The sequence below is a fragment of the Neomonachus schauinslandi genome, chromosome 2 (genome assembly GCF_002201575.2).
Source record: "Neomonachus schauinslandi chromosome 2, ASM220157v2, whole genome shotgun sequence".
Classification (NCBI taxonomy): domain Eukaryota; kingdom Metazoa; phylum Chordata; class Mammalia; order Carnivora; family Phocidae; genus Neomonachus; species Neomonachus schauinslandi.
In genome coordinates, this window is record NC_058404.1 from 14,512,647 (window position 1) to 14,527,709 (window position 15,063).

At 47.3% G+C, this 15,063-nt stretch overlaps 1 protein-coding gene across 1 annotated transcript in view; it reads left to right on the forward strand.

Annotated features, from left to right (window-relative positions):
* The window catches only part of WWC2 (WW and C2 domain containing 2), a 202,575-nt gene that overhangs the window by 145,235 nt on the left and 42,277 nt on the right, over positions 1-15,063 (forward strand). Inside the window, exons 9-14 of the mRNA XM_044911653.1 lie at positions 984-1,226; positions 6,771-6,860; positions 7,692-8,311; positions 11,591-11,720; positions 12,254-12,334; positions 12,430-12,516. Coding sequence (XP_044767588.1) covers positions 984-1,226; positions 6,771-6,860; positions 7,692-8,311; positions 11,591-11,720; positions 12,254-12,334; positions 12,430-12,516 — 1,251 coding nt within the window. The remainder of the gene's footprint in view (positions 1-983; positions 1,227-6,770; positions 6,861-7,691; positions 8,312-11,590; positions 11,721-12,253; positions 12,335-12,429; positions 12,517-15,063) is intronic.

The following is a 15,063-nucleotide window of genomic DNA, read 5'->3' on the forward strand; positions in this document are numbered from 1 at the left end:
TCCTGTGGACGGAGGGCGCCCGGGTCCATGCAGTCACGTCTACAGGGCTGGCTCAGAGAGCGCTCAGGAAACCGGGTACACACTGATTTCACAGCACACAGCTAGCTGCAGGAGGATTCTGGTGGAGGAGGCCCGGGAGGGCAGGGCTGCTCCCTTTTCCTTGGTCACGTGGAACGTGCTGGGTTGACTTTGTTGTAATACTGCTTGGCTGAGCCACTGCTCTCTCTTTTCCCCCACCCTTCCCTGACTGGCTCACGTCCCAGTTGCTGCCCATGCGACACTGGGGACTACCATTTTCCTGGGGGACGGCGTCTTTACCCAGAGGAACAAAATCTATAGTAATGTCCTGTCAGACAGCATTTACCTTCATTTTTTTTTAAATGGAAGCCCTCCGGGGGCACCTAGGTGGCTCAGTCAGTTAAGCGTCTGCCTTCGGCTCAAATCATGATCCCGGGGTCCTGGGATCGAGCCCTGCGTCGGGCTCCCTGCTCAGCGGGGAGTCTGCTTCTCCCTCTCCTGCTTCCCCTGCTTGTGCGCTCTCTCTCTCTTTCTTAATAAATAAATAAATTAAATCTTTATTAAAAAAATTAAAAGTAAAAATAAATAAAACGGAAGCTCTCCAGGTATCCCTCCTGTCACCCTCCACAGGCAGTCACACATCGGGGTGGCCGCCGCGGCTCCCAGAGCTCTCTGCTTTTTAAGCTTCAGTGTACTTTGACCTTCACCCTTTTTTCAGATAGGCGGTGTGCTTGCTGGTGTTGGAAAGGTGAGGAAAAGGCAGTGGACGAGAGCCGGGTGTCAAGTCGGGCCCAGGGTCTGGAGGGCGGGGCTGTTGCTCTTCCCCTGCCTCCGAGGGGGGGGCGGTCACCCCTGAGTAAAGTCAGGACAGCAAGCATCCAGCCCCCCAACTTAGCCTGGTTCATGTTCTCCCTTTCTTGAGAGTTCTCAGTGTGCACATCCCTCTCTTACCGCTTTGTTTTTAGTATGGCCAACTTAAAAATTGAACTGTCGAAACTGGACAGCGAGACGTGGCCCGGGGCGCTGGATATCGAGAAGGAGAAGCTGATGCTGATCCACGAGAAGGAAGAGCTTCTGAAAGAGCTTCAGTTCGTCACCCCGCAGAAACGCACTCGAGACGAACTGGAGCGCCTGGAAGGCGAGAGGCGGCGGCTGGAGGACGAGCTGCTGTCCGCAAGGGGTCCGCCGAGCCGAGCCCTGGCCGAGAGGTTCGTTTCCCTCCCTGGGGACAAGGACGCGTCCGACCGTGCGCGGGAGTCTGAGCTGTGCCTGGAGGCCAGGTCCCCCGGGTCTTTGGAAATCTCCGTCGCATCTGTTGCCGGTGGACGGAGACCCGGCACAAAGGGACCTTCTTTCCGTAGAGCAATAAAGCACACCCTCCTCATAGTCTGCGGCGTCAGTTCTTCTGTTCGTTAGGAAGGCGAAAATGCCTGTGACAGATGTTGAGTAAGTAAGGAATGTGGACATAAAACCAGGAATGCAGTCCATCGCTGACTGAGTCTGGTAACAGTGCCTATAAACTATTGCAGTCTGATAAGAAAGATTATCTGGACTGTTACAGCGCCGGCAGCTTCCTACTCGGAGGTTTATGACTCACAAGAATGCAAAAGTTTATTGCTTTTCGTTTCACAAGGAAAAGACAGCTTGCTCCCTTTGATATCTTAACAGGTCACAGAATGTTCACTGGGATTTTGTTTGTCAGTCGAGCCCCTCCTGCGAAGCAGGTGAAAATGTAAAGGGAAACACCTGACGCAGTTTTCTGATCTTTCCGGGGGAAGGTGCGAATGGATCATTTAACCCAAGAAAATCCAGTTCTGTAAGCAGGTCAGCTGCAGGGTCAAGCAAGGGAACGTCTGGGTGTCAGTTGGCCAAGGAGGCGTGTGCGAGGGAGCCCTGGGATCCCGGCCTCGCTGGCGGGTATGGTTCCACCCCTGTCCCAGCCACAAGCCACAGCCCGTGCAGCCCTCTGGGACCCCTGCACACCCATCCATTCTGTAGGCCAGCAGTCCAGGTGCGGTGCCTGTCCCAGGATGACAGGAAGGAAGGTCACATCCATATAATGTCAAGTGCCTGGAAGTAAGTTTAAAACACCTGGCCATAATCTAATTGCCTTTTTTTTTTTTTTTTTTTTTTTTTTTTTTTTTTTTACCTTCTTGGCTTCTTGCCTTCTAATACCTTGTCCTCCATGAATGTGTAAGGCTGTGTGTCTACATAATATCAGAACATTTGAAGTGTGGTGCATGGAATGGTAGGAGGAAAAGCCTCAGACGTTGCTGGTTAGGCGTTAGCATGCGGACTTGCCTACCCTGAGTTTAGTCATCTGGGGACAGTTGACTTTTGTGAGTTTGAAACTGGTGATCAAGGTAACGCAGAGCTACAGCTCGGTGGCCGTACAGAGCAGGCGCGAGAGTCAGGAGGAAAAGCCTCTACAGCCTACGTTCCTTTACCATCTGAAAGCATTCTCATCGCCCACCTGCCCTGGCTGCCCTGACATCTTGGTCTAGTGGTGCCGACTGAAGGCTCACCCTCAAGGCTGGTGTGAACAAGGCTGGCGGGGCAGTGGGGGGTGGGGGGGACAAGATCCACCCAACAGAGACCAGAAGGATCCAAAAGCAAGGCAGAGAGGGCAGAATTTCCTTGTTTTCCTGAATTACCTTGATGTCGTGTCTGTGTTTATAGATCTTAAATTTGTAGGATAAAAGGTTGCTAATCACCAGCAAACATGACAAAATGAGTAGCTTTTGTGTGGCCCACGTAGAAAGCAGCAAGGACACCTGCACCTTGTGTCACACTTACTGTTACCTAATCATATGTGTGGAACGTGCTGAGTGCATCTCAGCTGTTCTCTGTAGTGTGTGAATCTGGGAAGGGCCTAGAAACAGCCTTTAGATTTGTTCTGGGAGAGAGAGAACAGATGTGTGTTTGTTTAATCAGCTTTTACAGGCATGATGTCTTGTTTTGTTTTTTTTTAAGGGCTAGAGTTTCAAAAATGACTGATGAAGTAACGTTAAAAATACAGTTTGTTCCTAAGTGCCTAGGCTCTGGCTTTTGTACTTTGGTTTGTGCATAATACATATAATAACTGTCCAAATTCTGGCAGAAGCCGTAGTTTTGAACCCATCAGGAAGAGGAGCTATAAAATACTTATATAAAATAATTACATCCTCAGTGAGATCCAGCCATGGGGTTTGTCTCAGATGGGGAGTAAACAGTTTGAATGTCCCTCTAACTTATGATACCTGCATGCCCCGGTCTCCCACAACTAGACGTTAGCAGGAAGGGACGTGTATATAATTGTGTTTTATATCTGTCGTATGTTGGTGGCCAGAAGCCAAATCCCTGTCATTATGTTGTTGTATAAGGTTGAGAGGACTAATACTTTCTTGCTTGAGCAACTTAAAGTTTTCTCACTGCTCTCCTTGGATGCAAACCCAGCATCTCACGTGTCCGAAAGAGCAGAGCCACCTGCCGAAGGGAGCGCCGAGTCTATTTTCCGAGTAGTCACAGATGGTATGGCTTTGGGTTTTGTTGTTCTTGTCAGTGGTTTTACTTTGCCCCTCTGTACTCTCTCACCTTTTCTTGATCTTCATTATTTCTTCTCACCTCGTGTATGTACAGTGTTTCTGTTCTGTGTATTGTTACTGTTGAACTGAAACAGGGTGCTTAGCAAGCAAGAGAATACCTCTCAACACTGCTTCCTCAGCCCTAAAGCAGGTGGTGCTGGGAGATACTTCTGGGAAATAAGATTCACTGTGTAAAACTTTGTTTCACCATAAAACAAATTGTGCTTCACCAGTTCTAAATCCTTCAGTTTCCTCTTGGCACCTACCCAACTGCCATAGAAACCACTTCTGCATTCCCCCAAATTGTCCCATTTTCCATTTACATGGCAGGTTTCTCATTATTTCAGGGGCGGCCTCAGGCAAGATTCTGAATCAGTGCTGAAAGTTGGGCTCAGAAGGAGCTAAGCTCACCTGAATTTCAGCCAGTGAGCATGACCCCAGAGTCCCCCAGCCGTGTGCGGCCAGCACCGCCCTGCACCGGGCCGAGCGCTCAAATGCAGTGACAAAGCTCCCACCGTGGGCCATAAAGCACTTCAGGAAGAGGGAGATGCTCACCGTGAGGGACCATCAGCAAAGACAGATGGCTCTCAAATGAAAACTGTCATTGTGTGTGGGACTTTTCACACATCTTCCATGTTCTCTCCATACAGCTACTGAAATTCCAAAACCTCTGTGCTTTTCTGTAGCTGACAAGATCTTAACATTGCTCTGTATTTTCACAAAGATCTTGAGAGTTTTGTCTTACTTCTTACCTGGATGTCTTAATTTTCCTTAATAATATATGAGTGTTTCTGTCTCTGATTCTGAAAAAAATTTAAAACCAGTAAGTGGGGGTATGAGTGTCATTTATTTTTTAACAGAAAAGGAACTTCTTACTTCTATAGATGACATGACGTCATCTTTTCCCTATGTGGAAAGTTCTGGGTGGTCTTCATCAGGAGAGACTGGGCAGGTGCTTCTCTCTCTCAGGGCACAAGGGCAGAGAGAAGACAGTGGGAAGGCGCTGCCCTTGTCTTGCAAAGAGCAGATGAATGCATAGCGTGGGTCAGTTGGACCAGCAGGAGAGGAATCTTCTAGGGGCCGGGTGGAGAAGATCCTTTCTCACCGTGGAGAAGGGCTTGGAGAGACAGAGATGCACCCTCTTGAAGGGGCTGATACCTGAGCAATTTCTTCTACTCCCTGGTCCAGAGGAGGTTGGGGAGGATGCTTCCTACAAAGGACACCTGGAATCTGAGGAAGACTTCTGGCTTCTGTGATTACATCAGAGATCGGAGTGGGGTGCTTGATCCAAGAAGGCCACCCCACTGGAAGGGCTCCTGAGTGCCTTGGTTATTCTTCTCCCAGTGAAGGGGTTATCTAGAGACACCGGCCACCAGCCACAAGGGAGTGCTGGGAGGGGCCACCGGGCTCTTCAGGCAGCCTGGGCAGAAGAGGGAGAAAAAGCTAGTGATTGCCTTCCGGGAGCTTAGGATCTGACTGGGGAGCATGCCAACAAGAACACGAAGCCAGGTCTCAGCAGTTCAAAGCCATAAGAGGTCCTTAGCAGTCCGCTGGAGGAGGCCAGAATGAGGACCATCGCTTGTGACCGAGATGGGGAAAGCTTTGGATTTTAAATTTCAGCATGAAACACACTAATGTCATGCTGAAGCCTCCTTACCACACCAGAAAAGCCTTCATTTGTGCAGTATTTAGTTTTAAAACTTCCTTCAAAAATGTTTCTCCTGTTCCAGAAGACATGGATTTTGGTAGATTTGGGGGCTTTCTCCAGACCTTTACCTTCTAATTCAGTTCATCTAAATTGTATTAATTTTTTTTCCATGTTGAGTTTTTGTTTATATTTAAGAGATTAAAAAAAAAATAGGGACTGTACTCCTTTTCAGAATACACCTTTGAAAGCTGGGAATTAAGAATTTATCACGCTTTGAAGTACTAAACAAAATGACAAGAATTGCTTTTTTTATTTTAACATATAATGAAATTGTGTTGGTGACACATCAAAGGATAGATAGCTATAAATAAAATATGGGCATGTTTCCTTACTGCCTGAAACATACATTTCAAAGAGGTTAGAAATTAGGGAAATTTTATTCTTCTCCAAAGAAAAATAGCTAATTTTTATATCCCCACCTTGTAAGGCATGCTGAGGCTTTGAACAAGGAGCTTTGTTTTGATGTCTGCAGAGCACTTTCACATACATCACGCCATTTGATCCCTTTAACAGCCCTAGCAGACAGACACAGTAGGATTTTAATCGCCAATTTGCAGATGAGAACGCTGGGACCCCTTGACTAAGTGACTTGTTTAAGGACACGTGGTCGGTAGCAGCAAATCCACCAGAAACCACAGTGGTTTTCTGGGTCCCATTCTGCGGTCCTTGACCACTCTGGACGGGCTCATTCCAGGGATGTCTAAAGACCTTCAGGTGACATAGACCTTACGCTTGATATATTTTTAGATAACTCACTCACATACACAGTTCCCCGATACTCAAAATTTCTTTACAAACTCGGTCGCTTGAATGTGGATGAAATTTCACGATAATCGTTGCGGGCAATGAGATGTGCTGTATAGTAGGAAGGGAAATCACTTTTGTATCTTTTCCTTGTTGAAACCGTTAAGCCCAAATGAGCTCACAATGGCAATATGGACTAATTTGTTTCTTAATCGCTGAAATTCTCATCAAAGTAAGATTGGAATTTTTGTCACTGAATGGCAGTTGGGAGCAGTCCTTGTCAATTCCAGCACTTCGGACGGTCTTTCACAGTTCTCTGTTACTCCCGTCAAGTGTTTTAGTAACTTAAGCCCAAATCCCAGGCCCGCAGAAGGATTCTGCAATCTTTGTTAGTGATTTGTGGTTTTCCTCCTGTCTTTCCCTACCTCACGAGAGCACAAGGGTTTTTTGTTTGTTTGTTTTTTTGTTTTACCCATTTAAGAAGATTTTAGAATACCAGATTTTTAAAAATTCTCAGTAATGTTGATTGAGGATAGATCTTCCTCTTCACTTGGCGTGGCTATGGACAGTTCCGCCCACTTTGCTTCTTGCTGGTGGTTCTGTTTTCTCTCCCGTCCATTCACTTGGGTTTCCCCCTCATGGTACATAATGTTTATATAATAAGCATCTTTTCCTTCAGTTTCTGTGCTTTATTATAATTACATGGAAATAAATTCGTTTCTGTTTCTTTTTTCTAGATTGAAATTGGAAGAGCGAAGGAAAGAGCTCCTACAGAAACTTGAAGAAACTACTAAATTAACTACTTATTTGCATTCACAACTTAAAAGGTAAGCCTGCTTGGTTCTTGAGGGAAAAGTTTTTCTTGACTACATTCAGGCGTGTTTTGGTTCATCCTGGATTACTTTTCTCTTTATTTTCAACTGTTTAAAAGTAAATAAAATAGTTATGCTGGTACAATTAAAACTTGGATGATCAAATTTAAAGTTACAAGATTTTTTTTTCATGAACCCCAAGGTCATAGGCAGAAGATATTGTGGGAAGAAGATATACTTTATATATTTTAGCTATGAATACATACTTAGGAAATGACACATTTCTACAGATCACCCTTTCTTTTAAAAAGGGAGGAGGAGGAAAGATTTGCCTTAAAATAGTTAGCTACGTGTTCACTCCTTCAGTATGCACACCCTGAGGGAGACGGGCCCGTGTGAAACCTCTTTGTCTTTATTAGCTTGCCTTTGTTCTTTCTCAAAATTAAAAGCTTTATTCTTTAACCAGAATAACTACACTGATACTCTGTACTGTGTATGCTATTTTTCCCCTTCCCGTATTATTAAGTTGCATACTTGCTGCTGGATATCTGTGCAGGTAGATTTATCAATAGGTACTCATCACTTTCTTTGTTTTGGTTTCTGCAAAAGGGACTCGATCTTTAGTCAGAATAGAATTGCTATGTGGAGAGCCAGGTTGAAAGTGTCCATGAGTCAACATGGCAGTAGGTGGTATAATAACAGCAGGTTCTTTTTCCCACAGTCATTATGTTATTTGGCGCCACTGGGTTCCTTCCCTCCGGGGTCCGGAAGAGGAGGTGGCGGGCATCGTGCTTGGGTTTTCTGTACCATCCCCAGTTTTCACAGCGCGTGCTCCTCTCCCCTCAGCCTCTCGGCCAGCACCCTGTCCATGTCGTCCGGGAGCAGCCTGGGCTCCCTGGCCTCCAGCCGGGGGTCTCTGAACACTTCCAGCAGAGGCTCGCTCAGCTCCCTCAGTTCCGGAGAGCTCTGTTACACCAGTCAGAGCGACCAGGTGGACACGGATTATCAGTGCAAACTGGACCTCCTTCTGCAGGAGAAAGGCGGCTACATTCCTTCTGGACCCATCACCACCATCCACGAAAACGAAGTGGCCAAGTCCCCCAGGCAGCCTGGCCAGAGCAGTCCCTGTGGGGCGGCGGCTGCAGCCACAGGCCACACGCCCCCACGGACTGAGGCCCCCAAGTCTGTGACGTCCCTTTCCTCACGGTCCTCCCTCTCCTCCTTGTCCCCTCCCGGCTCTCCCTTGGTTCTAGAAGGCACGTTCCCCATGTCTGCTCACGATGTCCCTCTCCATCGGTTCACTGCTGACTTTGAAGACTGTGAATTGAGTAGCCATTTTGCAGACATCAGCCTCGGCGAGAGTCAGATCTTGCTGGATTCTCATTCAGGAGGAGTGTCCCAGTCTCTCTCAGAGGATAAAGACCTCAGCGAATGTGCCCGGGAGCCGTTGTATGAAGGAACTGCAGGTGAGCGGAGACCTTTGCTTCTATCTGCTCCCTCTTAATTATTTTAAGAAGAATGGTGGGAGGGCTACTTTTTCCACAGAAACAGCTGTGCTACCCACCCCCCCCCCCTTCTCTCTGCGCTGCTTATTCATTTTGGCTTCATTGGAGAAGGAGTTTTTATTGATATACCTGGAAACTAGACCTTTTTTTCTTTATCAAATAAAAGTCGCCTTCCCTGCTTAAACTAGATTTAATCATGAAGTGTCTGTCTTCTTGTCCAGAAACCCTCTGGACGGTGGCAGCTGACTGGGGACATGTCTTGTGAACATACTTCATACTTCATACAAATAGATTCGGGCTCTGAAATAGCAAGGCAAAAGAAGAGGGCTTTCTTTTAAAAGTTGGCCTAAAACAGGTTAAAGCCAAGCCCATTAGCATACCAGCTAATTAGTACCAGGGTTCAGTGTTTAGATTGCTCAGGGAATTCTACACAAATACGATTTTTGTTTCTTGCCAGACACTCCCTTTCTGCGCAGGGTGAATTTGGAGAAAGCCGGGTCCCATGTAATAGTGGTACCCTGCCATCTTCTGGCCACGTTACCAGCTGCACCCGGGGAAGTGTGCCCTCGATCAGGCTCTCACTGCTGCCGTTGTGTGCCCAGACACAAACAGAGGGCGGATTCCATTTTTGTTGTTGTTTTTTTTAATATCTGTATCCCTTTACAAGGCGGAAGCTTTCGCTGTATTAGAAGTGGTTGTATAAAGAGCACAAGATGGTACCCTTGCTGGCAGAGGACCGTAGTTGTGGTCTGAGGACGATGGTCTGTTTCGGAGCTAGCCAGAAACGAAATGTGAAATAAAAGCTCCAGGGCCGGTGCCCAGGAGCCCCGCTCAGATCTATGCACGTCACTGTGTGTCCACCACACAGAAGAGGCCAGGCCTCTTCACAAGTGTTTTCCTGCTGCTTTGAGAAACCTCCTTATTTTGTATCTCTGGTCCGGAGAATTCGGAGTCTTAACTGATTGGCCAGTTTCGATGTTTAAAAGAGAGAGAGACAAATCCATCCCGTGTGTGTGGTTTCCGATCCTGAAGACCGACACCCCAGCCCGGAGAGCCAGGAGACATTAGTGTGGTCTGTGTGGCTCCGCCCAGAAGGGGCCACAGCTCCAAGTGACGTGTCATCAAAATCCTCCACGGCAGAGAAAATGAGCAGACGGGTGGTGTCTACTTAGCAGCTCCAGGTGAGCAGAAGCCAGCGGTCAGGCCTCCCTTCCGCCCCCAGGAAGGAGTGCAGTGTGTGGAGCCGAGCGATGCTCTCTGCCCCTGGAGCCAGCCAATCCTGCACCCTCACCTTGGTTCTAGCGACCACGAGCACATTACCCCAGCTCTCAGCCTTGTTGTTTCTCAGCTGCAAAATGGGAACGGCCGAGTCTCTACCTCGCAGGATATTGGGAGGAGTGATGCTGGAACACAGCGAAAGCCTCTAACCGTGCCTGGTGCTCTGCTCTCCGTTCATGTCGTTAGTACTACCATATGCGGATAATCCATACAGACGGTGCTAAGCCCGGTTCCTACCACGGACCACTGAAATTTATGAAAGTACAAAAGAAGAAGCAAGAGAAGAAACTGGAGTGTTTTCTCTGCCATGCTTCTGTGCTTTGGACTTGAAGGATCTTGAACATGTCAAAGCTGTTTCCATTCTTCGTGTATTGCGAGTGTTCCCCAGCGACCCCTTGTCAACGCTCAGTCAGTTTGGAGGGGCCGGTCAGTGGGCCCGGCTGCCAGAGGATGGGGACCCGCGCGAGAATCTCCCGGTGTCCGACCCCACCTGGGTCCGCGGGCTTCTTTGCCTGGCTCTTGCCTTGCTCCTGCCACTGGGTCTGCTGTTGTGCCTGGGAAGTCGGCCCAGACCCCGGTGTCGCCAAAGTTTCCAGGATAGAGCTTTTACCTTTCAAACGCATCTTGTACTAGACAGCTGCTATTAAAAAGTCACCCTAAAGGAATGATACCCGAGAGCTTTATTTGGAAAGAGTACTGAGTGCCATGTGAGAAAACAACTAAAAGCATATATTTAACCGTAAATACTAATCCTCTTCAGGTCAGATCACCAGCACTCGGTCCATTCGGGGGTGCCTGACCGCCACGTGGGGGGCGGGTGTCCCGGGGTCGTGACGCCGCTCGTCTCCCTCAGGATTCTGGAATCTTCCACAGGCAAAGTCGACTTCCTTTATGCACATCCCACTCTCCGGCCTCAGTCCCCGCTGGAGGACAGAGACCGCGTTGGAATGACTATGAAGTCCTTCCAGTCAGTCTCTGTCATTGTCAAAGTCAATTTCAGCCGCCGTGGATATCCCTGGGGGTAATCAATAAATCATGTCATCACCTTCACCCCTCACAAAGGGGGGTGGGCGGAGAGAGGCACTGCATCATCAAGGAAAAAGCATTCCCACTGCCAGAAATAAAAGGGAAAATGCAGCAATCAATCGGGTAATCTGAAGCCTTAAAACTTAAACATCTTAACAAGATGTAAAGTCACGACTCAGAAGGGGGGCGAAATGCATACCAATCGTGGTCCCCGCTCACTTGCTGGAGGATAAAAGAACTCCACAGGCTCGCAGCTTATTACCTAGGACCGCAGCTTTAAATGAATGCTCCTTGCTCACCGCAGGATACAGTGTACGAATATGAGTTCGAGATAAAAGTTAAGTGGTCATTGGTGCTAAAGATTCAGTAGCACAAAGTTGTTTTTGTTTTTGTTTTCTAATGGTGTTAGCTGGTGAGGAATTCTGTAAGTCAAAGACTTTTTTTTCTTAACTTCTGTTAACGTGGTAGCACAGGAGATGTAGAATATGGTGTGTGCAGAGAAGGGGAGAGCAAAGGAGGCAGAAACCTTTCTTGCCATTGAGTAGTAGATGCTCTCTATTATACGAATATCTTTAATAGTTGAGGGACGCAGCTCGCTCCTTGCCTCCGAGCGGATGGTAACTGCAGTGAATCCCTGACAGAGAGAAGCAAGGGAGCGATGGGAATGTGTCATTTATTCCTTCCCTTCAAGTATTTCAGGACGGAGAGAAACCGTATTCTTTCTCAAATGATGACCAAAATAGCTGGCATCCCAGGGACCTCTGTCACGTCTTGGTGCCTTGAATCGGCCACATCTGTTGACTCCAGTAGTAACATCCACGATGCCCCAGATGCAAATACTTTGGGATTTCTCATAACCAAACCACGTGTGTATTTTTATAGTTAACTTTTCCTAATAATAAATCCTAATTAGTACGCTCACTGTCCCGTCCCTAGATGTGGAAAAGTCATTACCAAAAAGAAGAGTAATCCACCTGCTCGGGGAGAAGACCGCCTGTGTGTCAGCTGCTGTGTCCGATGAGTCTGTGGCTGGAGACAGCGGGGTCTACGAAGCTTCCGTGAAACAGTAAGGACTCGCAGGAGCGCTTTTCGGTTACACCGTCTCTGCTCCTAGCCGTGGGAGGGCTCCAGCTTGTGAGCCTACTGCAGCCCTGAGTCCACTCTTTGCAGTGGAAGGGCGGTAGGCTAATGCCTGAAAATTTCAGTATACCAAAAACATCCCATCTGACCCGCTTGGAGGCTTAAAACTCAGGGAGAGCGTTGGAGTTGCTAGTCACTACCCGTTTGGCACATGAATCTTCTCGTGTATATTTCTGAAAGCCTGGAATGTGTCTCGGGGTGTGGGGTACCCCAGGGAGGCTCAGGAAAGTCAGGCATCAGGAAGTCTGTCCCTTAATGGCTCAGAGGCAGACTCCTCTTGAAAAGGTGAAGAAATATGTAAAAGAGTGAGTTTTCACTGGGGTCAGGTCCCCTGGGGGCTGGAGGAGTGCTGTTAGTTCAGGTTTTCATTCAGAATCAATAAGTGGCAAAGAGTAACCATAACAGTCAGGACCCTGTTCGTAAACAGTTCACCTACGCCCCCTGTCGCCCTGTCCCTAGGCCTAGTGAAGTTGAAGATGTTCCCTACAGCGAAGGGGATGTCACCATCGTGGAGACAGCCCAGGTGCAGGTCGGCCTCAGGTAAGGGAACGCACAGGGAGGGGCAGTTTTAGACTTTGGTGCAGGGACAGATGGCCTGTGCTCTTTCCCTGTTTCATCAGCTTCTCTTTTGACAGATACGATGCAAAAAGGTCAAGTTTCATGGTGATTTTAGCACAACTTCGAAATCTTCATGCCTTCTTAATACCTCACACTTCAAAAGTGTAAGTAAAAGTAGCAAAGGACAAATTGAAGTACGGAATATTGTTCACATATGATAAATTGTACATTGGAATTGAGCAGTTCATCCAGATGAACGTGGAAAAGACATAGCAGGGGTGATCAAGCCTCAATCCACAGTGGAGTAAACGAAAAGAAAAGGAGAATGCGCAAAAAGCATGTTAGATTTTGATCCTTAGCCAACCAATTCATTATTAGGCTTAGGAACCAAGACTCTTTTAATCTCCCTTTTCAACCAGAAATTCTGTATTATGCTATGTTGGGGCCCGATTCTTTGAATTGAATTAAGATGTTTGCTGTTGCCTGATTATGCCTGCTGTTGGTTTGAAGTAAGTTTCTGATCTTTTACATGAAATTGTCGTGATTAAATTTCATTTATCGGTACAACTTTGCCAAACACCATATCGTGCTGCACAGAAGAGTATCATTCAGAGCATCAAGCATTCACTTCCCTGTGACCATTAATTTCTTAAAGTCACTTCACTTTAAGTGATGTCATAATGCCATGTAGCCTGTTGCCTGGGACTCTCTCTCCTGACAGATATCTCTAGCGGTCTTCACCACCATTCACACCCTCTGGAGTCAGACTTTTGGGGGCTCTCTTAAAGGCCTATGGCTAGAGACCACCAAAAAGAAGCCCGATTTCAACTTAGCACCTCTGACTTCAAAGCCAGCATCTCTGTGTGTAGCCCTGCGCTTAATAATATGTTCAATCTGCCAGTATAAGGGTTTGGAAATAAGAAAGAGCTATTGAGGGGTGGCCCCTAAGACTCTGTACCCAGCCAGGTGGATGTTTGCCTTAGTGATAGAGAATATTCCTCAATGAGAAGGACATTTAATAAAGTAAATGTGAGAGTTCTGGATGTTTTCCTTGTGGGTTTACTTTTTAGTTCATATCCGAATACTCTTAAGAATGGGATCTAATAGAAACTGGGTCTAAATAAAAATAGAGCTAGATGGAAATTATTCAGTAGACAGCAGAAGAAGAGAGCCAGTGGATGTCTGTGTATTGATGATCATCAAAGCTGGAGGGGAATAGGATTCCAGGAGGGGAGTGGGCTGCAAGATCTCCTGAAATCAAGGTGTGTGTATGGGGGGCGTCCGCATTAAACAGGGAGACCAGAAGGAGGGAAGGCTTACTGGGGAGTGTCTGTGTCACCCCAAAGAGCCTGCCTCCTGGAACTGAGATTAGGAAGGCCAGTCAGTAGTAGTACGCAGGGAAGACGGCCCTGACGATATTATTTGTGACTTCTCCGTACCAGTAAGTAGGCTGAGATATTGGAGCGTTGGCAACCTTTTTATTTCAGTATGGCATATCTGGGAGAAGACCGCTCCAGCGGGGAGCGAACCTATGAACAGGGAGAGCCATCCCACTAGCCCAGGAGAAAACTACAGAAGTTCCCGAGAACACACATCTTCTTTAATCTCGTGCCATAAGGGCTCGGCAAATGTGCCGCCGCCAAGCCAATCGCGGGGCCTCTCACTTTCCTCCTGGGAAGCCACAAAGTGCCCCGAGGTAGGGTGACAGCCGGCACAGTTGAGGACCAATGGCAGTGAGTGCAGTGGGCTCTTCTGCCCCCAGCTCGTGGGCAGTTACTCGTCTGCCCGGTCTGCACCTTCCTGAGATGTCTAGCTCCATGTTCTTAAGCCCCTACGTAAAAGCCTTGGTCTACATAATGACACTGCCAAAAATGAAGTATCTTAAAATCGTTCTTTTTCTCCCCCCAACTTCAAATTTTACTTTCTGGTTATTAATTACACCAAACAGAGCTTGTGCCCCAGCTGGTTGGCTCCTGACTCAGTGTGGACAGACCCCACCTACAGCAGAATGAAAGGAAAAGCAGCCCTACCTTCTTTCCCCAGTGCCTTTGGCTCTTAACCATGTAAAACCGTTCTTCACGTGGAAACGTTCTGGGGCCGCAGAAGAGGTTAGGCCACTGGTACAGAGGAAAACTGAGGTCTGGAGAAGCAGAGAATTGCTTCCTCCATTGCAGCTCTGCAGTGTACTTCCCCTCCTGGCTTTCAAACGCAGATTTCTTCTGCCAAATCTCCAGCCTTAACAGTGGCAGCCCAAGGCTCCCTAGTCCCCTATGGCTGAATCTTCATAATCAGTTTTTATATTCTGATAGTTCCATAATTATACATATTGCATCATCAATTTTATATTCTGATATAAAATACAGAAATAATAGGACATCCCTCAGTCCTGCCTGTGAATTTACAGTTTTCATAATTGGAGAAAGGCATCTTTTAGAATCGGAATTAGACCAGCCTGGAATTAGCGGGCGAGGGATTTAGTGGGTGTTCTCTTTCTGGGATTTAAAAGAAAATACCTCATGCCGTTTCTAAGAATTGTGAATCCTCATGTAACGTGTGCTTAGAAAAATCACCTGAAAGTCGTATTAGAAGTTACTGGTTTTCTGTAAGTCTTCCTCTGAAATTTACAAAGCAATAAGCCTCTTAAGACAGTTTGTCCTTCCTGAAACTTCTGTGCTGCTCGACAGTAATACTTGTAAGTTTGCGGGCGCCTG